This window comes from Xyrauchen texanus, chromosome 37, assembly GCF_025860055.1.
Source record: "Xyrauchen texanus isolate HMW12.3.18 chromosome 37, RBS_HiC_50CHRs, whole genome shotgun sequence".
NCBI lineage: Eukaryota > Metazoa > Chordata > Actinopteri > Cypriniformes > Catostomidae > Xyrauchen > Xyrauchen texanus.
Window position 1 is genome coordinate 3,978,479 of NC_068312.1, and position 24,170 is coordinate 4,002,648.

At 39.6% G+C, this 24,170-nt stretch overlaps 1 protein-coding gene across 1 annotated transcript in view; it reads left to right on the forward strand.

The window, feature by feature from the left end:
• LOC127631253 (ERC protein 2) overlaps positions 1–13,403 on the forward strand; it is an 80,279-nt gene extending 66,876 nt beyond the window's left edge. Inside the window, exons 6-9 of the mRNA XM_052109327.1 lie at positions 4,881–4,967; positions 5,717–5,901; positions 12,369–12,447; positions 13,377–13,403. Of these exons, the coding sequence (XP_051965287.1) occupies positions 4,881–4,967; positions 5,717–5,901; positions 12,369–12,447; positions 13,377–13,403 (378 nt within the window). The remainder of the gene's footprint in view (positions 1–4,880; positions 4,968–5,716; positions 5,902–12,368; positions 12,448–13,376) is intronic.
• Positions 13,404–24,170: the final 10,767 nt, after the last annotated feature.

Sequence of the window (24,170 nt, forward strand, 5' to 3'; positions counted from 1 at the left end):
ATCATTTCACAAACTGGTCAGTTTTGGATTATTATCCAAATTAGCCTAATTAACTAATACCATTCAGAAAGATTTCTCCCTGCTAACTCTTATATGAATAGTAGTTTTGTTTAATCCCACCTTGGTCTGCATACATTTAATAAAAATAAAACGATTGAAGGAACTAATACTATCTGGACAGGCCGACCAGCGCTACAGTATCCACCGATAAATGCATACTTGTGCAGCCCCCGGGGCCAGCTGTTTGCCAACTCGTCTGTCCCGAGAGGGGCCTCTGTCAGGGAGTACCAGAGCGGGCAGTGGGAGTTGTCTTGGGAGACAAAGAGATCTACCTGTGCCATGCCGAACCAGTCGCAAATCAGCTGGACCACCTGGAGGTGGAGCCTCCACCCTCCGCCGGGCGAAACCTGTCGCGACAGCACGTCTGCAATCGCATTGAGGTTGCCAGGGATATGAGTGGCGTGCAGCAACCTGAGTCGCTGCTGACTCCAATGGAGGAGATGGCAGGCAAGTTGTGACATATGACGAGAGCACATGCCACCGTGGCAATTTATTTACGCTATCATCACGGTGCAGTCCAAACGGATCAATACGTGCTTGACACGAATCAGCAAGAGAAACCTCCGCAGGGCAAGGAATTCAGCCAGCAACTCTAGGCAGTTGATGTGCCAACACAGCCGGGGCCCTACCCAGGAGCCAGCGGCTGCGTGCCCATGCACACGGCGCCCCAACCCCATTAAGAGGCGTCTGTGGTAACCACGACATATCTGGACACCTGCTGTAGGGGGACTCCAGTCCACAGAAAACAGAGGTCTGTCCAAGGGTTGAAAGTCTGATGGCAGGAATGGGTGATTAACATTTACAGTATGTGCCGCGGCGCCATGCCCATCTCGGGACTCGAGTCTGAAGCCAGTGCTGAAGCGGTCTCATATGTATCAACCTGAGCAGGTCTGCGACCACGGTCAAGGATGCCATATGCCCCAGGAGCCTCTGGAACTGTTTTAGAGCAACCGCTGTGCCGGGCTCGAAGAGTGCACCTGAGCACCGACTGCACATGCTCGTTCGTGAGGCGTGTTGTCATTGAGACTGAGTGTAACTCCATGCCGAGAAAAGAGATGCTCTTAACCAGGGTGCGATTGCTATTTTCCCAGTTGAAAAATAGTCTTGTTACCAGCTCCAGAGTGAACATCTGACTGCCTGGGTCTTCCATCTCAGGAGCGTTTAGGAGCTTTCCGGGTCATAGAAGGGGTCCTGGAGACGGGGGGCAAACACGAGCCTGTTCGATGTTGGGGCTGAGAGCTGGGCCCGAGGTGGAGCTGCCTGTTGTTTGGCCACAGGGGGGCGCCCTCGACAGGCAGGTGAAGCGCGGGCTGCGCAGGAATGGCGCCGTGGCATGATGTGGGAAATAGCCTCCATGTACCAGTGGGCCGCCCCACCATCAAGGGTAGTGAGAGCGGACGAGTGAAGGGGGCAGTTCCTGCCAGTAAAAGGTGCCCTCCACGACCTCGTCAACTCGTCATGCACCTCCGGTAAGAAAGGGCATGGCTGGGAGCGGCGCCTTGACCCGAGGTACCAATCATCAAGCTGTGAAGGCTGTGGGGAGGACGGAGGGTTCCAGTCCAAGCCCACGCTCACGGCAGCTCAGGCAAGCATGTCAGCCATCTGCACGTCGGCCTCAGACTGGGCGGGCTTACCCGAAGGTGGCAGCCCAGTCGAGTCCTCTGCGTCAGACGCCTGAACGCTCTCCGATGCAGTGGCGACGATATCATCCAATTCCGGGGGCTTAAGGGAGAACGCAGGCTGGCCGTGAGACTCAGTTTGCTGCTGCACAACCACTGGTCTCCAAAGAAAAAATCTTACGCACGCCACTTCCCTTTATACCCGTATGTCCGGGGGCGGAAACATGCAAATTCTGTCTGACAATTTCTCATTGGCCTTTTCTCATGTTCAGAGGTACGTGAGGCTCTCAAGAAAGACCCCTTGTGTCACTACATTCGACACAACATTGAGTGAGTGACAGAAGGGGAATCAGAGGTAATAACACTATTTAGACAGGTCGATATACATTTACATTGTTCCATACAGCCTAGATACACTTAGTTAATGATAGTTAGATAGTTAGTCAGAAAACTAAGGTCCCAGGAAGATGTGCATTATGTTCCAATGCTGGGCCGTTTGTGTGTACCAACTCTGATTGCAGATATTCGTTAACAAGGACTTAATGTAATCTACTAAAGCCAAACATTTCAAAATAAGTCAGAATAGAATCAAGTTTAACAATTTATTAGTCAGGTAAATATGTATAATGCAAATTACATAATCGATTTAGAAATTATCAATACAAAACTTCTCAATCTCAGATATTATACTTAAGAGTAGAGTGTGCATACCTGACATGTAAAAAAAACATGGTGTTGCATGTTCGAAACATGCAGCCCCATGGGGTTCATCTGTCTAAAGCATTCACAGCTGAGCAGTTTGCCAGGTTTCCTTAAATATCCAGACTGGAGTGATAATTGCATCAAATTACTTTGCACTTTGTGTTAAGATTACGGTCTCTTGACATTTTGTGAAGTAAATAGTGAATAAAAAAAGAATAAAATGTATGATAAAATATGTTTTCTTCATGACCATTGCATTAAGGGTCAGTGTCAGTGAATTGCATTAAACTGTGTTAAGATTTGTAAGCTTTGTTCTTTTATAAACCGGAGCATAATTAAATTGAGCACCATGTAGTGTATGTATTTATGCAACAATAATCAGAATATGCATGCCAAACATAAAAAAAATATAGTAATAACTGAATAATTTGTTTTTAATTGGCATGTGCACAGTATAAACAAATAGATTTGGCTTATCCACGCTTAATATGCTTTTCCACTGCCTGCTGCATTATGGTTCTGAAAGAGGTTCACAGATCCCTGGCCAAGCACAAGCAGAGCATCAGCTGAGGCACAAAAACAATGCCGTTTAGGTGAAAAGAAGTATATAGCCTAAAAGGGTTATATTTCTGAGCAAAATGTGTAACACTCATACACTTATACTCATAGTCGTTGATATAAAGTCAACAATGTAGAGTTAATTGCCATTGTTGGTCAATATCGCTTTCTGTGGCTTTTGGTGTGACTGCCTATGGTCCCCTTTTAAGAAATTAACTCATAGACTAAACCATCAATGATCGGTGTTTGTTCAAAGAATCATATCTCTCATGCACTGCCTAATATCACATAACACTGAGTAAAATCACAGGATCCTTTTCCCTTTTGTTGCAGGCTGTACCTGGACCTAAACCAATCTAAATCTTCCCTCCATTCCAACACATAGCCCCAGTGCAACACAAGGACAACAGAACACCCTTTATTTTTGACACTTTTACACTTGAACAATTTATTTCCCACTTTTTGGTCTTTCTATGTTGGTTATTATTTCAAATAAAGGCCTCTCTGAGGCCTGATGTCACAACCACCATGTCTGTCTCTTGCTCACCCTGCCACACCAGGATATACTGTATGTGTTGAGACATTGCTCCACTACCCAGCATGGTTAATGTCATGTCTACGAGGCTTTGAGCCGTTGGTTTATTGTTCCTACCTCCCTTCCCATTTCTAAATGTGAAAGCATGCTGACAGCAATGCTTTTTAAAACACTATAATGGCTAGTAGGCATTGTACATCAGTGCTATGGTTTTATGTATATGGCTCCCATAGCATCATCTTCTTGTGCAGCATCGAAGTTACCTTCTTGAAGAGAACGTCTCAGTTACTCACGTAAACTTGGTTCCCTGCTACTGATTTTTTTATTTTATTATTTTTGCTGTCACTGTACAAGAGATACTCTTTTCTTCCCTTTAAGTGAAGCTGGACTTCCAATTATGTGCTCTCAACAACGTCAGCATAGGCAATCAATTTAGACGCAGAGTCTCGTTCCCTACTTTCAGGGAACCATGGGTACATGAGTAAACAAGATGTTCTTTATTTAGTAAGAGTTATAGGCATTCTAACTTTGGAAAAACAAAACAAATGTTTTTTTCCCCTTCTTTTTCAAATTTGTACTCTCGCCATTGACATGTAATGCAACAATGGGTGCATAATTCAACTGATTTTAGTAATAGACCTACAGGTACCTATCTCTGTGTAAAAATAAATCATGTTAACCCAGTACTGGAAGTGACGTTATCTTCCGAAATGATGGACAGCAGAAAAGAAAAAAGAAAAGAAGGTACTTTATTTAACCTGTAGTTTGCTACAAAATATTTGGATTACTATGTAAATATCGATCCATGGCATTTAATATTTGAGTTTTCGTCATCATTTCTATATTTGTTTTACCAGTAAAAAAAAACAGAAAAATAAAAAATATTATAAACAAACTTTTAACTGAATTAAAAGTGATTATTGCACCTTAACATGACACAAAAGACAAATGTCCCAGCTGACACACATTTTGAGTCATACGTAATACTTGAGTTGAACATAGCCGTACTTTGATTGGCTGGGTAGAAATGTCTGATTTGATTGGCTTAGAAGGATGTACAATACCTTTTGAAAAAAAAATATATATATATAATAAATAAATATATATATATATCAATTCATAAAAGTAAAAAAAAAAGTTTTTGTAAATAAATAATATTTTTGAGATAATTCGGTCTCCATAAAATACCTTCACCTTAGTCATCATCATTGTAGGCATGCATCTAACAATTAAGATTTTTTTCTGAATTCTGAATTTTAATTTGACAGCCTTATTGCAAATAACCACACTCTGTTGTACAGAACAGGACAAAGCACAAAGACCATAAGTGACAAATGAATTTAGCTGTAGAGCGTGTGGCCTTTGTTCTTCTTTTAAAGTAGACCAACCATTATCTTCTTTGACAGATTGAAGAGGTGGAGGTGTATAAGAATGAAAATAAGAAGCTAAAAATCAAGCTTGCCTCCCTACAGACACGTATCTCAGACAAAGAGGTATGTAGAAACATCAGAGGACATTGATACATTTCTGTATGTGTGAGACGTGTGATTTAGACACAAACATATTCAAGTCACCATAGTGATTGCATTAAAGTGTTATTATTAGGTGTAATTATTTCTTGTGATCCAGTCACCTTGAGTATCACAGTCCCTAAGTATTCACCTTTACCATTTGCTCTCTATCACAGAGAAAGAGAGCTATTGTACTTTATGAACATCCTTATCTTTCCTTGCAAAAGCATTCCTTGTTGTTTAACATGTCAGGACAACCTTTCAGGCAGTGAACATTTACGAGGATGTTTTCTTTTATATTCTCTTGAGAATACACATATCATTGAAGGAAAATGATATCTTCTTACTATTTGACACTTTGCCACATAGACTAAAGATTTCCAAAGAGATGCTTTCATAAACATCCTGAGACCTTAACAGATTTAATGAGAGTATCGGCACACTTCAAACAATCAGCAACACAGGAACAGTGAAAATATTAATCTGTTGCCACAGGCTTCTGTCTACCTGTGTATCTATTTATATCTACAATAGAAATAAAGAACAGAAATTTAGACCAAATGTGAAGTATTCTGAGAAAACATTCAACCTGACAGTGAAATCCATGAATTGACAGTTAACTTCTTTAAAATATGATCTTTCAAATACAGTACTTATACTGTAGATTTAGCAGATATTTAATATATAGACGTTGGTGATGTGAGTGCTGTTTTGCACGTGTTTGTTTGAAGGTGCATGAAGATGAAGACACTCGTCTGAACGCTGAGCTCTCAGAGCAGGCTCACCAGACAGAAGCTGACCTTCATAAAGAGGAATCAGAGAAGTCTAAGATTGAGCTACAGAGGCTTCTGGGTCTTCTGCAGAACATGCAGTCTGAGCGTCTGGACCAGGACAAGAGAATCCTTGAGCTGGAGAGGTACATACAGTATAGTCCTTACTATGCCATTAAAGGGGTAGTTCACCCAAAAATTTAAATTCTCTCATCATTTACTCACCCTCATGCCATCCCAGATGTGCATGACTTTCTTTCTTCAACAGAACACAGATGAATGGGTGCCAAAATTTTGAAGCTCAAACAAATCACTTAAATCAGCATAAATGTAATCCATAAAACTCCAGTGGTTAAATGATTGTCTTCAGAAGTGATATGATAGATGTGGGTATGAAAAAATATAAATTTCACATTCTTCTTGTGGCTTTGGTGATTCACATTCTTCATGCACGCCGCCCCCTACTTGGGAGGAATAAGAATTTCTTGCAAAAAAGGACTTAAATATTGATCTCACCCACACCTAACATATCACTTCTGAAGATCACTGAAACACTGGAGTCATATGATTACTTTTCAAATAAGTCTAATGATGGACTACACTCTTATAATGGAATATATAGACTATCAATTACTTAAAAAAAACAACCATCAGCCAACTAAGAAGGACAATGCATCTATGTGAACTTCTGCAGTTAATCCGGGATGGACTTCAAAGACATTAGTCATTAATCTTACATTAATCAAAATCTTTGTTTAAACACTGTCCCTTAACACTTACCTAGTTTAATCATTGTAAACCATGACTTGCACTACACATAAGTAATATTGGCATATATTCATGATTTTCCCAAGGTTTTTTTTTCTCCATTAACCAACATCTTGGTTAGAGGGGGCCCGACTAGTGCCTTAAACTGGGACCCTTAGTATCTAAGTTACGCCACTGAATGTGACATTGTCTGACTTACTGCCATGCTCATGGGGAAATTAACATTCACAGTGACAGAAAACAACTTGCTTACATTTTCAAATGTTGCTCGAAGAAATAGATAGATTTCTTTCATCTTGTTTCTTTAACTGCAACTCTCTGAAATACAAAGGGAAGATCTGTCTGAACACGCTCATTGAAACCCCGCTAAAATTATATAGATTTGCCCCTTGAAGGTCTCTGTGTTGTTCTGTCTTTTCTGAGCACTAAAGTAAAGCAATTATTGTTAATAATTTGCACTTTACAAATTCATCCCGTTATTAATTTTATCTGACTCCAATTTTATATTAATCTGACTCCAATTTTAAATTGACCTCTGATTTAGATTAAAGCTCTAAATTCTTTCTGATTATTCTTTTATTTTAATCATTTAAGTTATTGATTACTCTGAATCCTCTTCTATTCATTTACATTTTGATCAGTTTCTAATGAGATTCAAACTGATAGTCTTTAAGTGGCTTCCTCCTACATTAAAGCTTCAGTTATGATAGAAATGATTCTTAAAATGGGATTCTCCTGCTCGGTTCCTCCAGAGAGGTTTCTCCTATTTTAAAGACCCAGTATTGATATAAATGATTTCAGAGGAATACAGAATAAATAAAAAAGTAACAATTTATTTGCCAGGTAGGATTTAAAACACAAGTTAAAGAAACAAGTCAAAGAACATACGTGGCAGTTGAGAAAAGTACATGTAATTGCAAAGCATGGGAAATCTGAATGCAGATTCCAATTATTACAGTTACACACATTGAGGTGTGGGATCATCTGGCTACAGAGAACCTTGAGCTCTGGGCCAGCTTTCCTTAAATATCCAGAGAGAATACACATTGTGTACCAAATGGTATTATCCTTTGATCAATGAGAATTTGGGGGTGAAAGGGTTCTTGGCTTCCTGGTGTTAAACCTTCAAGGAGGGGGATAGACCTCCAGAGTTATTCAGTATTTGGCATAGACCTTATAACTTTGTTGTCATTAAGTTTTATAAACCTGGGGACAAAACACTATACCAGACGCACCGAGACATTTTAAATGATACCAAACATGTTACACAAGTTACATTATTTGTATACATCAGATATGGACTTTTGTTACATACAGATCTTAGGTGAGTTTGAGGCGATTCTGGGCTGGAGGGGAATGGATGAGGAGGAGAGGGGAGAGAATGGGACAGATGTGGAAGGGCAACAACGAGGTGTGATTTTACAGTCTTCGCTCAGTGGGGTGTGATGCCTCAGGAAGAGTTGCTAATTGTGAGAAATTTCATTTGTTGATTTTCTCAAAGATCATACATTTGCTCTTTGCCTTTGAATGCAAACACATTGGCACCCCGCCTTACACCCCTCACACTTAATGGTCATCACATGACATGACTGTCTTGACCATCTGCAAGAGACTCTTCTGAAGAAACACCTATGGTGCCATGGAAATCTAAGACACTCATTTGACCTTTGATATAAACAATTTGCTACACTTAAATTAGACTAATAAGGGAGCATGAGACATTTACTGTGGAACGCCTGACCGTCATATGCAAAAACTCATCCAAGACAAAAGAGATTGAAGACTTGAATAAAGCAGGCTTTCTTTGGAATGATCTCTTTGTATTATCTTTTTTGAGCAGGACACAGAACTAATGCTCTGCTCATAACTTCAAATGTACAAAATTAACTTGTCAAGTGTATACACATATCAGTACATCTCATCTTAATCCATGAACAATCGCAAGACTTACTTTACTGTAATTTTATCCTGCACATAATCTGCCAAAGTCCTTAGAACTACCATTGAAGGTTTAACCTAATAATAACCCTGACATTTATGTTTCTCATTGAAGGTTTGACCTGATAATAACCCTGACAATTATGTTTCTCATAACGTGTAATGTATTATCCATGTTGTAAAACCAATTAATTAACCATTATGTTTTTTAATCAGGTATTTTCCTGTTTTGTAACTAGCACACTGAAAATTCATGAAATTATGTCATATTTACTATCATTGAGTTTCATTTGGCATGTTTTGAAGGCTAATAAAGGGTACTTTCTAATATATTTTAGCAATTTCATTATATAAAAGTTAATGATTAAACATTGCCCAATTTTGAGCGGGAAACAGCAACCTTAAGAACAAAGACTCATTAATCACCTTCAGAAGGAGAGACAGAGAGATGATCACATATATCTGAAAAGACACTTCTGATTGGCTCAAGGCACCTTTGGGTTGCAGCCAACCTCAACTAAACAAAACCTCCCTGCCTAGGAAGAACACTGTCTCCTCTCTCTTCTCTCTTGGCTCTTGCTCTTCTCTTAGCCCTTCGGCTGGCTTTGCTTCGGGCCCCTCTGCCCAGGTTCTGCACAATGTAGAGTTTAGGAAAGCTTGAAATACAAAGTTTTGAAAGGAAATCTCTTCTCTGCTCTGACTCACACATGTGAAGGGGAGTTGCGAGTCTCCCTTGCAGGAGGCCACGTTTCAAAGCCCTGCCTGATCATTCCAGCACTGAAACATCCAGCATCCAAAAACATAGAGGGAGAACAACCAGAACTTTCTATGGACCCAGCGAAAGAGTGAAAGAACCAAAGCAACGAAATGCAAGTACACCTCCTAACGTTTGCTAGCAAGTGCTGGAGTTTTACTTGATTATTTTGGGTAACCCGATTGCAAATCGAGATATAATCAATTAAGTATTGATGGTTCTCAGGGCTTGGCCTATAGACACCATAAAGTAAAAGTTTCTACATAACAGGTCATTTCCATTCACCTGCTGTTACAGCTCATTCACCAACCTGTGAATAGGACGTCTGGTCACCCAATACATTCCTGGCAGGTTGTGTCAAATACAGTGGTCTGTGGTATCATCCGCTAATATAGTGCTCAGAATCTGACCCTGCAAACAAGAGTCTGTGCTGCATTAGAGAACACTGTGAATACATTGATTTCAAAGGTGATGGTGTATCAGAAGGAAGGAGAAGGAAAACGCAAGGGTTTCAGATAGTGAAGCTCTGTCCTGCGACTAAAAGTTGTGAATGTTCCAACTTTTGCTGCAATGCACTCTGGTGTAGGCATCCGCTGACCAATGAGAATGTCTGATGGGAATAGTTACTCTGTGAAATAGAAAAATAAAAACATGATGGACAAACTCAAACATGCTGTGTATTCATTCCCTGTCTTTGATTATCTTTCTCTGTCAGGCTGAGAATATAGTAACTGTGGAGAGAAAGCCTGAATAAGAGTTTCAATGTTTATTGAAAATATATATTTATATATATTTTAAATAGCCATCTCTATCCGTGACAACCTCTTCCCTCTGTGGTACACCTTCAAAAGGTCCATTTGGTATAAGGACCTTTTGTAATCCCATGCGTCAAGTCATTTTTATTTTTAGTGCCTTTCACAACACACATCGTTTCAAAGTAGCTTTACAGAAAATAATGCATTAACAGAAAATAAAACCATAATATCTATAAAGTCTTAAGAGTCATCATTGTGTAATTTGATTAAATATGATTATGAAGTGCGTATAAAAATAAGTAATTAAATAAGAATTTTATTTAGACACCCAGTGAGCAAGCCAAAGGTGACTGTGGTAAGGAACACAAAACTCCATAAGATGTTGGTTAATGGAGAAAAATAACCTTGGGATAAAAAAGGCTCAATGTGTGGGCCCCTTCCCCTCTGGCTAACAGCATGAATATGATGCCAATATTACTTATTTATGTGCAGTGCAAGTCATGGTTTAAAATGATTTAACTAAGTAAGTGTTAAGAGCCAGTATTTAAACAAAGATTTTGTAAGAACTGTAAAATTAATGATTCATGTCTTTGAAGTTCATCCTGGATTAACTGCAGATATTCATATAGATGAATTGTCCTTTGTTAGTTGTCTGATGAAGGCTTTTGTTCGAAATTTATTGATAGTCTATTGTATTCTATTTTAAGAGTGTATTCCATCATTAGACCAAGGTGATGCAGGCCGAGATCAGTGAGGTGCTTCACGTCAAGATTTCACTAGTGTATTAGCACCCTCAGAATTGCGCATGCAAATTGCGCATGCAAATTGCGTTCAGCAGCGACATTGTGGGAGTGTTTGCACCGTTGCCTTACCAGGTGCTAAACCAGCACAGAGAGCACTTGCAAAAAAATTTAACCGGCTGCAATTAATTTGAGTGAAGCTGCCCCTAAATGTTTTATGCATTTTATTTGTTGAAATAAAGTCTGTTTTATTTATTTTGACTGCAGCTGAGTATAAGTGAATGCATATGAAAGTCATGTTCATGCATGTATGTTTTTGCAGTTTAGTTGTGTTTGTGCCTCCATGTGTTTTTATGACCTACCTGTGGTTCTGCTGTATGAAGCTGTCTATTGCATTTACATTTACGCATTTGGCAGATGCTTTTATCCAAAGCGACTTACAGTGCAATTATTACAGGGACAATCCCCCCGGAGCAACCTGGCGTTAAGTGCCTTGCTCAAGGACACAAGGGTGGTGGCCGTGGGGTTAGAACCAGTGACCATCTGATTAACAGCCCTGTGCTTTAGCCACTACGCCACCACCACTCCCACTATTGTTACAATAAAACTCTGTTGGGTGTTATTTTGAATCCATGAATAACCAGAGGTGTCAGAAGTTGGATCCTCTCATGAGTTTAACTGTAATCTTCTGACACAGCGTGTGGTTTGCACAGTAATCCACATTCCACAGCAATCCTACAGCCAGCTGGCATGCAGGCAAGGCAAAGCCGCATTCAATATGTATGCCAAGGAAAAAAATGGCAGGAGACCCTGTGCTTTGACGACAGCCCAAGTCAGCAGCCAGGTGCCGGAGTACTCAATAGCATGACTAAACAATGGCAATGCAATAGTGTGACAATGAAGACAACAGCAAAACTCTAATGCTACGATGGTACCAGACTCTTGGAGCTCTACCTTGCCACAGTCAGGATAAAGTAGCCATTCATCTGGCACTTGCCTTTGAGGGGGCACACACTCCAAATGCTGTTCAATCTTTCCTTAGCATAAAGACAACAATTGTTGTGGAGTGCATCACCTAACCTCAACTTTTAGATGTCAACAACACTAGACTGCCAGCAACTGTGTCAAGAACAGGAAGAGGATCCTGAACTGGCATGAACTATGAACCCGGAGAGCATAGTGCTCTGTTCCCAGTGGTGTACTCTGTGCATCAATCATGTTTTGATTTGTTTCTCCACTGTGTCCTCAGGATTATTCATGGGGCAACAGGTGTGGGACACTTAGGCAAGGCAAAAGTAATTTTACATACACCATAGTCCTTATATACAGTTTATAAGTTATATTCTAGAACCCACAGGGTAGCTCACAGAGGTCACACACAACTGTGAAATTGATCCTTAGTAAAGTAAAATACTGGTTTGTTGTAATTGATTTTCTTTGCTTTTCCAAGATAGCTCAGGGAAAACACAGCATGATAAAATTGTAGTGACAGACAGGATTGCTGAACCCCACACAATATCAGTCACAAACATTGCCTTGAAAGCACAATGAGTTATGTTAAAACATCTGCCTAAAATTAGTTACAATGCTGAATTTTCATTCAGTGTTACATTATGTACCTGACACACATCTAATAGCTAAAATATGATCTGTTTTAGAAACGTCAAGGAGCAGAACCAGAAGCAGTCTGTGAATCCTGGCCAGCTTGGAGAAATGAGTCCAAATGTTCCCAGACAGGTAAGAACACCTTTCATTATGGTCACTTCTATGCTGCAGCAGTAGCTGATGATATGGGAATGCTATATGGGCTGAAGCCCATACAGAATCCCACCAACATTGGACATTTGAGTGGGTACAAATGTGTAAAATGTATTTGCGTTATTTCATAAGGTGAGCGGATAGATTGCAGATCTAAACTAATACTCTAAAAATGTATAGTTTTCTTTCATTTTGTTATGTAACCTTTATTGGAGGCTGTCAAATAAAATATTAAAATATTTATATAATAAAATGACTGTTATTATCACTGTATTTACTGTAATTTATATATTGGACTGACATACAGGCAGTGTTCCCTTAAACTGTTGCAGAACCAAACATATGAAGTACATATTTGTATAGAGACTTTAATAGAGTAAATTGTAGTGTTGTGGCGTGTGGAAAACATTTCTTCCCTCTCAGTAAGAAAACTCTCGAAGTCAGGAGTTCCAGGTATCAAACGTTAGAGCTTATTGAGCAAACCTTCAAACCCGGAGGAGAAATAAGACCAAATATCTCCCCTCACATTTGACTAGAAAGAAGTAAAAGATCTCATCGCTCCCTAGCTAAGTTCTTTCTGGAGGGTAACAGCAATCAAATTCTTGTATAAATGCATGTGCGTGCAAAAGTGGTCTTGCGTTCTGTAGAGTACATCAGTGACTGGACTTATTTCAGTAGGTTATCCTACTACAGTGATTAGACAATATCAGTAGATCAGTAGACTATTCAGCATATTATACGTCCCATGGTGCCAGAGGAACTCACAGACATTTCCGGTTGCCTGGAGTGTTATCTGGTGGTGTTGGAGCAGACATCGGCTTTTTAAACCTCTAGTAGAGTCTTACTCTTGCTGCTAAGCACTGTTTGTGGATCCTGTTGTTGTGATGTCTAATTCTCTGGACCTCCAGTGGCACTTCCAGTTTCAGAGTTCATAAATGCATAATATGTCATTCTACAGCAATTTACTTGGTTAATAGTACCTTCAGAGATTATTCGAACAATAAATAATACTTTTAAAACATTTATCAAGTGCATATAGTGCATATAATCACAGTAAACCTTATCATTGTTAATTCTGGTTACATTACCTATTTACATTACATCGTAACATGGATAATAATTTGCTTCAGACCTTCATCATTCCCTTTCATTCACATGGTTTTATTAAACAACAAACATAATTTAAAAGAAAATAATCACTTCAGGAAGGGGTATATGCCAAAATAATAAACATAATACACTCTTACACTCAAAATCTTCCTGCCTAATCTATCCAATCTAGAATGCTAACTAATTTTATTATAAAAGTAAATACAATGAAAATACTGACTCCCTTGCTATCCAAAAACAAGATAAAATTCAAAATAAAGAGTAAAAAAGAAAAGGCTCCCCTTCCCTACCATTCTTGTGTAATTCCAGGATTTTACTAGAATTCATCCAGCTCATCAAGTCCAGGGCCTATGGTGAACCCAATATCAACTCCAGATGGCTTTACAGACACATTAAGCATATGTTTGGCTGCAGCATTGGCCATCATTGATCTGAGGAGAGGTACAACACAAAAAAACGACAACACAAAAATAACAATAGCTACAGCCATTATGTACTACTTGAGTAAGCCATTCTCCTCATGACCCAAATAATTTGTCAAACCATTTTCCAATATGTTGATCTCTCCCAGCATTTGCAGTCACTTCTTCTCGTAAGTTTTCAGCTTTTTCATTGCTGTGGTATAGGATCCATCAGGAGCTGTATTATTTGGAATATAGGTTCAGCAGTCAGCTCCAAACATTACACAGACACCACCTTTTTCTGCCAATAGCCAGTCTATTTTGCCATATAATTTTGCTTGTTGAAGCTAATTGGTCACCTTCAATGCTTCGTCAGAGAATTCAGTGAATCTCTGCTTATTATAATACATTTAATTGATCCATTCTGCATTCTTTTTAGTTGTTATCCATTCAAATATAGACTCAAAACCTGATTTTATTTAATCTCTAGCTATACATTTTTGTGGTATTCCTCTGGGTTAAACAATAGCATCTATTATTAGGGTCAGACTTATATGCTCTTTTCACTCTATGTTTGTTTTGTACAGTTTTTCTAGATTCAGTTTGGATTTCAGAGTCTTCTGGGCCCCATGTTAACATAGTTACTTATTGTGCAAGTCTTACTCTAGTAATACACTTCCAATTTTTTGATTATGTAATTTTTTCCCACCACATATCCAAAAATAATCTGCTATGGGTGCTGTTTGTTCTTCATACAAGTCTATCACAAGTGGCACTACAGTTTGTTTGACATCTCCTACATGCCCTCCTTGCAAAGTTTTATTTGGGCATCTTGACGGTCCTGTTATTGATTCTCCCTGTATTGTGGTTGTATCATAGGCTCTTGCCGTTAGGTCATGCAGTTTCTCATCTAAATGACAAGTTATTGTACAGTTGCCTTTACATTTTCGCACAATAGTCTATTAAAGGGTCTGTTACATATGCTACAGGTTTATCACTTTTTCTTGCAGTTACTCTAACATATAAGCTTTTACATAAATGTTCCCAACCATTCATTTCATAATATAAGTAGAATTCAGGATTTCATAATATGGCCAAACATTCAGCTGGGCAGAAAGGTATTATATCTGTTTTGTTGCAATTTTGCAAATTATGTTGTGCACATTGTGTAAAATCATGTGGGTTGTGCACTACCATAAGTTCTTTCAAAGTGGTGAACATAGCAGACAGTTAGACATTCCTGATTGTTTGGCTATGCAGTCTGCCCATTTGAACTAATCATTATGATGTGCACTTTCTAATAATTACTCTCTTTTCAATATCAGGCCAATTTCATAATCTGTGTCATTATTAGGCACTTCCACTGGTAATTCTGTAGTCTGATTTTGTGTGTCATCAGTATGGCGTTTTGGTGGCAATTTTATATATTTATAATCTATAACACCATATGGATCATGATCGTCTTCATAACCAGAAGATCTTCTTTTAATGGATTTATTTTCTTGAGTACCTTGTGTTGAGTTAACGAAAGAGGATATCATCAAGCTCTGAGAAGTTGATTGTTTAAAACTCTCCTGACCCTAGTGAGATGTTTGGTTGGAGAGGCCCTTCATGCTCTGAGTCTGGGGAGTGGTCACTGGAAAGCCTTCTGAAGTAGCCGCTGCAGCAGGTGTACCAACATCAGTATCAGAACATTTCTCACCTTCTAATTCTGACCCCACTGGTCGTAGTACATCCTCCTGCAGCTGTAATTCATCTCTAGCTTCAGCATGCTCATCTGCCCTAAAATGAGGTGTAATGTTGTCACTATTTTCTCCCTCCTGCTCTGAGTTTGCCTTTTCTTGTTCAGCTCTTTCTTGGGCATTGGCTTCAGGCTCTCCTTCAGTTTCAGGAAAATCCATGTCTACATTTGCTGGTCTTGGTATCTCATATTAGGCACCCTAGTGCAGTTATTTAAATGATACCACGTTGTGCTACCATCTACCTGCACTGCTGTTGGGGTTGATCTCATTACTTTAAAAGGTCCTTCCCTTCTGTGTTCATTCCATTTTCTCCTAAAAACTCTAAAATAGACTTGGTCTCCAGGAACTATGGCTTTGTGTATAGCAGTTAATTGTCTCATGTAAGTACTTAGTGCTTAATTGTTCTGTAATCTGTACAAATCTGTAATTGTTCTAGTGGTGGGACTTCATAATGACCTCTCAAATATGGTGCTGGCATGGGTCTGCCTGTTAACATTTCATGTGGTGTTAGATTAGTGATTCTATTAGTCTGCATGTGGTAAGACATCAATTCAAGTGGTAGAGCATCTACCCAATTGAGTCTAGTATCAGCACAAATCTTGTTGAGCTTAGCTTTGAGCATCAGTCACTCTTTCAACCATTCTCTGTGACTGTGGATGGTAGATACACCCTGGCCTTTGTTATATTCTCAACTGCTGTATCACTGTTTTCACTGTTCTTTGAATGAATGCTGAACCATTGTCAGAGCTTATTTGAGATGGTATGCCAAATCTTGGATTCAAATCTCTGGTCAAACATTTGATCAAAGTTTGAGCTCCCTGGTCTGCTGATGTTACTGCTTCTACTCACCTGCTGAATCTTTCTATTATCACAAACATGTATCTTTTTACTCTTACTGATTTTTTCATGTCCACATAATCCAATACCGGATGTTTAAAGTATCCTTTTGGGACTGGTATGTGACCTATTGATGCAGATATACCTTTTCTGACATTGTTCTGGGCACAAATGTCACACTCAGCCAAATATTAATCTACCATGGTATGGGGTACCAATATCCCTGTCTTTTTATTTTCCTAATTTACATTTATGCATTTGGCAGACGCTTTTATCCAAAGTGACTTACAGAGCCCTTATTATGGGGAAACCTTGAAACCAGTTTTCAAAAAAATTACATTTCTCAATTTGTAGTGCTGCTCCTTCTGGCCATACAATTATGTATTGTGTGCTCAATGGAATTTCTTGCCTTTTGTGTCACTTAGCCATTTCTTTTCAAGCTCCGGGTCCCTTCCAGAATCATATATTATGGTCCAATGGAATTACATTTTTGGCATGCTTGGTTCACTGAGCTGTTCTTTAATGTATTTATCCCATTTGTTTACAGCTTTTTCTACATCCTCTCCTAATCTCCTAGCCAATACATATTTGCCTGTTGCTCTTGATGTTCTTGAAATTTTGTGACAGTCATTTGTTTGATTCCCCTAATATCTATGTATATTCCATCCAGAGAGCACCATATCTGTAAATTAATTTCACTTATAGCATCCCTCCTTTACCGGTTGACAGGTGTTTGCTCTGATATTAGAATGGGAATTTTTTATTTCTGCATCATTTACTTTTATGCTGACTGGAGCTGTCATTTGAATTAGCTGCGTGAGTCCGGAGAATCCTTCTGTCTTTACAAGACTTGGGGCAGTGAAAGACATAATTTGGATTTGTACACATAAACATTGCTCCAGTATCTAGCATAACTGGTGTTGTCTTGCCCTCTATTTTAACCTGCAGCATAGGTTCTTGATCAGCATCAGATTATATCATTGGAAGCTGACCCCTCCCCATAGGATCCTCTCTGCAGCCCTAGTAGCCCTGATGTGGTCCATGCCATGGATTGAGTGGACCTGGTGCTTGAGCTTGGTATTCTTGCTGCCATGGGGCTTGGACTTGGGGGTTGGTTACTTTGTCATCGATTAATTGGGCAATCTCTTCTGTTGTGTCCATGCTGATTGCATCCCCAACATATTCCTGGTGGGCCTCTAGGGCCACTGTTCTGTCTACCTCTTCCTCCTTGTCGTGGCCTATTCCAGTTTACATTGTTTGGTTGTTCTGGTTTTAGGTAGATTACAATTGGTGCTGGTGGCTGTGACGCATTTCCTGCTGGTGACATTGTATTCTGGGAAACAGGTACAGGTGGTACCAGGGCAGACTGGGCAGCAGGTACAGGCACATTTATGGGAGCTATTGCTACTGATTTTTCTCCTTTCTCTTTACTGCAGCTTGAATCTTCTTCTTTTTTCCAGTTAGTTCTTCGAGCTGCAGTTGTGTCAGTTTTCTCTGTAGTTCTCTTTCTTGATGTTTCAATCTCAACTCATTTCACCTGTGTTGTTCTACAGCATGAGTTACATGTTCACAGCACTCCCTGTGTGATTTTGAGTTTAGTCCAAATACATCTTCCAGCTTTTCTTTCAATATGTTTACGTGTACAAGTCCAAATTATGCCTCTCACTGCCCCAAGTCTTGAAAATGGCAGTTCTGAATAATAAAGTAATTACTTGGTCTGCTTCTGGGTTTTTGTCCAACTCTTGTTTCTTAGTTGTCTTTGAATGTAAGTACTGGGATTTTCTGCTTCAACTATTGGTTCTCCTTTCAGAGATCTTGCATCCATGTGTGTTGGGTATTCTTTTCTCAATTCTTCCCAAATGTCGGTGCGATATCTGTCAAATGCAACTCAATCCTGTCTTGTATTATAAATTGCTCCTCTAAGCTGCACTTTTTTAAGGATCTCGTTCATCTTGGATCCTCCTAGACATTTGGCCAATAATGCTTTAATATCACCAATAGAGAAAAAAAAAAGTTTTCCCATCAGCTCTTTTTCAACCATTCCGATCCATTTTCCAGCTCCCTCATGGATGTCTGGAAGGCGGATTATCAGTCAATCAAGGTCCTGATTGGTCCATGGCACATACTGTCCTTTCGTGCCTTTGATTAAAATTGGACACTGTCTTTTCAGATATTTACTGGGCATATCTGCATCACTGGAATATTGTTGCTGCTCTTCACTGTATGGTTGCATATCACTTGGATGTCTTCTGGGTTGATGCATATGGCCTGAATCTTCATCAGGTAGTCTCAGGCTGTCTAACCATTTATTGATTAGATGCACATTGCTTGGGTACTCACTTGGTAGATGCATGCTTGTTGTTCTTATCAACCTTCTTTGTGTGTCTCTTGTCCAGCATGTTTCTCTTTTGGAACATCCTCAAGGACCAGGTTGCCTGTGACATATTTATATTATCTTTGAGGGCTGTTTGAGCGTGCTCTTGGAGTTAAGAGTCAGCGTTTTCTTCTCTTTTCTTTGTTTGCTTCTCTCTAGCTATTTGCTCCCCAGTCTCTACTATCTCTTGCTACAGTTACTTTATAATTTTTGTTAAGCCTCTCTTAGTTGTAAATCTTGCCCGTGGCCTGCCTTCCTCTTCTATTTCTTGTTCATTTCTCAGTTCTGCTTGTCTTTGTGACATATTCTGTTCCTCTTCTTGTCTTCCTCTCATCCCTGCTAATGCTGTTGTCACATTTTGGTAGGCGTTCATGATCTCCACGCCTTCTGAGGTTATGTTTCCCATTTCTTCTCTAATGCTTACCCCTTCATTATCCCTGTCCACATTGTCAGCTTTTATGTCTATATTCCCTTTTATTTCATTTGTTCCTGATATGGCAGGCATTTATTTTGCAGGTTGGTCAAGAGGTGGTCTCTCTGTATTTTCATTTTATCATCTAATGGTCTTTTTGCCTGTCTCTCAGCTTTTAATACTTTTATCCCATGATTTTTAAATAAATTAAATACTTATTGTTCTTTTTCTCCTTTGTCTTCTCTTTTTTTACTCTTGTTTTTGGCTTTGTGATTTTTTTATCAATACCTCCATTTCTCTACACTCTGCTTGCCATTTTGTGTTTAAGCACTTTGTTATTTTCTCCCATTTGTTAGACAGATCCCTTATTATGTCTTTACATATTGGATACATTGAGCACATCTGTTCTACTGGTTTTGATGCCATTGTTGCTTGACGTTTATTATCAAATTGTATATTATATTTTATCGTACCTCTATAACTCCAGCTCGTGTCTATCCTAAACTAGTCTTCACTAGGCTGGTCAGACAAGGATCACTAAAAGTATCTGACCCCTTACTTCCCCTGGGCTTTTGCTTGGTTGAGGACTTTTCACTGTTCCTAAAGTATTTTATTAGTCTTTCTCAGATATTTCAGAATGGCATTTATTTGTTTTCTGTTTAATGGTTTTACAGGCAATTCCTCTGCTCCTAACCAATGCAAACTGTTCTGCATCCAGATAATGTCTCATCCTAGACTAATTATGTCAAAACTCCATAGCTCATCTTCAGCAAACCAGTTACCTGTGGCAGCTATTCCTCCTGCCCAATGCATAAAAGTGAGAGATGGGATACATTTTTCTTGACAGCCTCCCCATAAATATAATAAGAAATATTTAATTAACTTCTATCACAATATTCTAAATGAAAAGGTTTGAGGAAGTCAATCAGGGCTTCCCGTTCTTCTTTGTTTAAAATTCCTCTTCATCGTTTTCCTCTCTTTCTCCCTTTCCCTCTTCTGTTTCTATAAGAATCACTCATTATTTACAGTGGTTGATTGCTGTTTCTTTTTAACATCCATATATTCCACCCACAGCTGTCGTTTTCGCCCTGGGTCTCTGCTCAAAACAATTGCCACCACTACTTTTCCTACAGTTCCATTTGTTGTGTAAATTGGTGTTAAGTCTCATCTATTGTTTCTATGAAATAACACCTTTCTGCAATTTCTTCTTTGCTGCAATTTCATTTCTTTTATCAACAATTGTGTTTCTTTAACTGGATCACTGACTACAATTTTGATGGTGTCCAAATAATCAATAAAGCCAATATCTTTGAATATTTGTAGTTCTTAAAGTGATTGTTTCACACTTTTTCATAATTCATTTTATAACTATGAAATACTTAACCTAATATACCCATTTTTTTTACAGCACAGTTCTCATGAGAAAAACAATTATATGGACATATATCAGCACACTCAACCACACGCTCAGAGTCTAATCTCACACATACAGCAAAACAAATTGCAGCCAGCATAAGCACAACTCAGTCAACATAAACACATCAACCAATTTAGCCAATGTACTACAACAATGCAATTAAGTTTGTTCGGAACTCAACACAACCAATATACATATTTACATCAACTTATTGAACATATCAACATAGTTACACTATTCAGCACGTGCTTTTAAATATCAAAAACATCTTAACTATCACAACGCCCCTCTTGGTTGGCCACACCTCTTGCGTGCCTGCCAATTCAGCCCTAAATGCAGTGCTATTTTGGGAACAATGCCAACCATCAATTGTGAGCTCATTGTTTCTCAGCCATTTCAAAGGCCACCATTCAATGTGGGCTCCTTATCCCTACTGGTGTCACTGCATCTAGCAGTATCCGCAGGATTTCAAACTCTGCCAATTCAGCCCACCCCTATCTAGAAGTGCAGTAACTACATGACCTGCCAATTCAGCCCACCCTTGCCAAGGAGTGCGGTATCTGCTGGATTTTATGCGCTTCAACTTATTTACAAACATATTTACATTTGCATGCACAGTTTTTTTAAACCTGGAACCCAGTTCTCTATTTCATCCAATTAGTCATTTAATTAAGTTTGAGACTGTAGAGGCCTTTTTTAGAGTTACCACATGGGCCAAACAAATGTTTTTAAGTGACGAATGTAACTAACGAATGTTACAGAAATAACTACAAATGCACTAAGATATATTGGTAATGGATGCACTCCTTTTGAAAGTCTTTCCTGTGGCAGCATATGGAAGGATATATATTTTATTGCAAGCGAGGATTTACCATTAAATGGAGGCAGCATCATTAAAACAGGAGTTCCCTTTACAAAAAGCTTCACTATGATGCTGCGCTTTTGCTAAGCACTATGGGGAACAATCCTAGTTTTGACCGAGCTGTGAATAATGTGTGTAACACGTCAATGAACATTGACCGGAATTTATAGCCTCGGCTGATGTAATCATTAGATGCACCTTAGGCCAGGCTATAAATGGATGCGTCACTAGGTGTCGTCAGAAACTCTTTTTTCAGAGCAATTCTGTGTGTTTTACAAACCCTGTCAAAACTTTCTTTCCTCTGTTAGGAGTTAGAATTTGTTAGGCAGTGTGCAGTGAACCTTTTTCTCTTTTCTCTTCTGTTTAGAAAATATTATATATATATATATATATATATATATATATATATATATATATATATATATATATATTCAAAAAAAGAAAAGAATGAATGACTGAAAGCCGCAAACGACGTAAAGAGGATACGCATCAGTTTTTGCTCTGTTTGTTTGGGGAAGAGCACGCTGCTCTCGCATTGCAGCAGGGCGGGTGCGAGCACTGCGATTTGCTCTCAGGCAAAGTGCTTCACGCTCGCCTCGCTTGCTTCCGGGAGTCAGCACTCACGAAAAAAAAAAGAGATCGTTCGTGGGGCTCTTGCATGGATTTGGCTGAGGAGCAAGAGACGGGTTGATCCCTTTCTCTCGCTCTCTCTCCCAAACCCAGCTGGTCCTTCACACGATCTCGAAGCGCGTTCCGACACTTCTTCGGATCATGAGGAGGATCGCGATTCTCTTTCCCCCCCTCCTCGGGGGGCTGATTGTGGTTACGCATACATGGCACAAATGCGCCTGCATGCGTTTCCTTCTACTAAAGTTCATATTACAGAACCAGTCAACTGCCAGTTTGCTTCAGTTCTGGATTTTCTGTAGAAAGAACTATCAGCGGGCACTTGCCTCGCCACTGCCAGGTTCTATGTGGCCACTGCGGTTTGCCACAGCTTGGTGGGCGGGGTGCCCTCTAAGAGACATCCTCATTATTGCCCGGGCCTAGGAGGCGCACGGTCAAGCTTCGCCAGTAGGTTTTAGGGAGCACTCTACCAGAGGGCTCTCCACCTCTAAAACCTTGGCTAGAGGTCTCCCTCTGCAGCAAGTTTGTGATGCGGCAGGTTGTCCTCTCCGCACACATTCATTGGACTTTTATAGTTTGGATGTTCTGCACTCCGGGCTCTTATGCCCTTGAGTCGACATCTCAGCTCATGCCTGAACAAGTTTGTGATGCGGCAGGCTGGTCCTCTCCGCTCACATTCATCAGTTTTTATGACAAGTTTGTGTTGCAATAGGGTTCTCTTCGCACACATTCATCGAACCTTATAGTTTGGATGTTCTGCACTCTGGGCTCTTATGCCCTTGAGTCGACATCACAGCCCATGCCTAAACAAGTTTGTGATGTGGCAGGTTGTCCTCTCCGCACACATTCATTGGACTTTTATAGTTTGGATGTTCTGCACTCCGGGCTCTTATGCCCTTGAGTCGACATCTCAGCTCATGCCTGAACAAGTTTGTGATGCGGCAGGCTGGTCCTCTCCACATACATTCATAAAAATTTTATGGTTTAGATGTTTATGCTACTCCGGGCTCTTATGCCCTTGAGTCGACATCTCAAGCTCATGTCTGAGACCTCTCGCATTTTTGTGAGTACACTGCATGACCGTAGGGGTCCGGACAGCCCCCAGTGCGGCGGCGTGGGTATTGCGTTCCCCATAGCGCAGCATCATAGTGAAGCTTTTTGTAAAGGGAACGTCTCAGGTTACATGTGTAACACTTATTCCCTGAAAAAAGCGGAACGAGATGCTGCACTTCTTTGCCGCACTGGGACGTCCCAGGACTGCTCTTCAAAAAGAAGTATCTGACGACACCTGGTGACACATCCATTTATAGCCTGGCCTCAGGTGCATCTAATGATTACATCAGCTGAGGCTATAAATTCCGGTCAATGTTCATTGACGTGTTACACACATTATTCACAGCTCGGTCACAACTAGGATTGTTCCCCCATAGCGCTTAGCAAAAGCGCAGCATCTCTTTCCGCTTTTTTCAGGGAACAAGGGTTACACATGTAACCCGAGACGTTTTCACTTACATATATCATTGTAGAAATTCACTATTTACAGTGAGCTATGATTAATTTAACCCATGATTTAATGTATCCAATAACAAGGCAATTAAGGAGATTAAGCAAGTAGTATTTGGCTGGTCATGTGTTCCTAACATGGCAGCCCCCATGAGGGGACCCTCTCCATGTAGAATAAAAGTTTGTTACTGGTATGACTCGAGTATCCATCTCTTATGAGTGGTCTTGATTGTTTTTATAATTTGTCTTATTTAATTAATTTATCCACAAATTAATTTGTTTAGGAGTAAAACCTTTTTTAATTAGCAAAAAGAGTCCACCTTTAATATACAATTATGCTTTTCATGTAAATTAATCTTGTTTCCCGGATGTTATTTTTACAGTGAAACAAGTCAAAGATTACTGTTAAACGGGGTA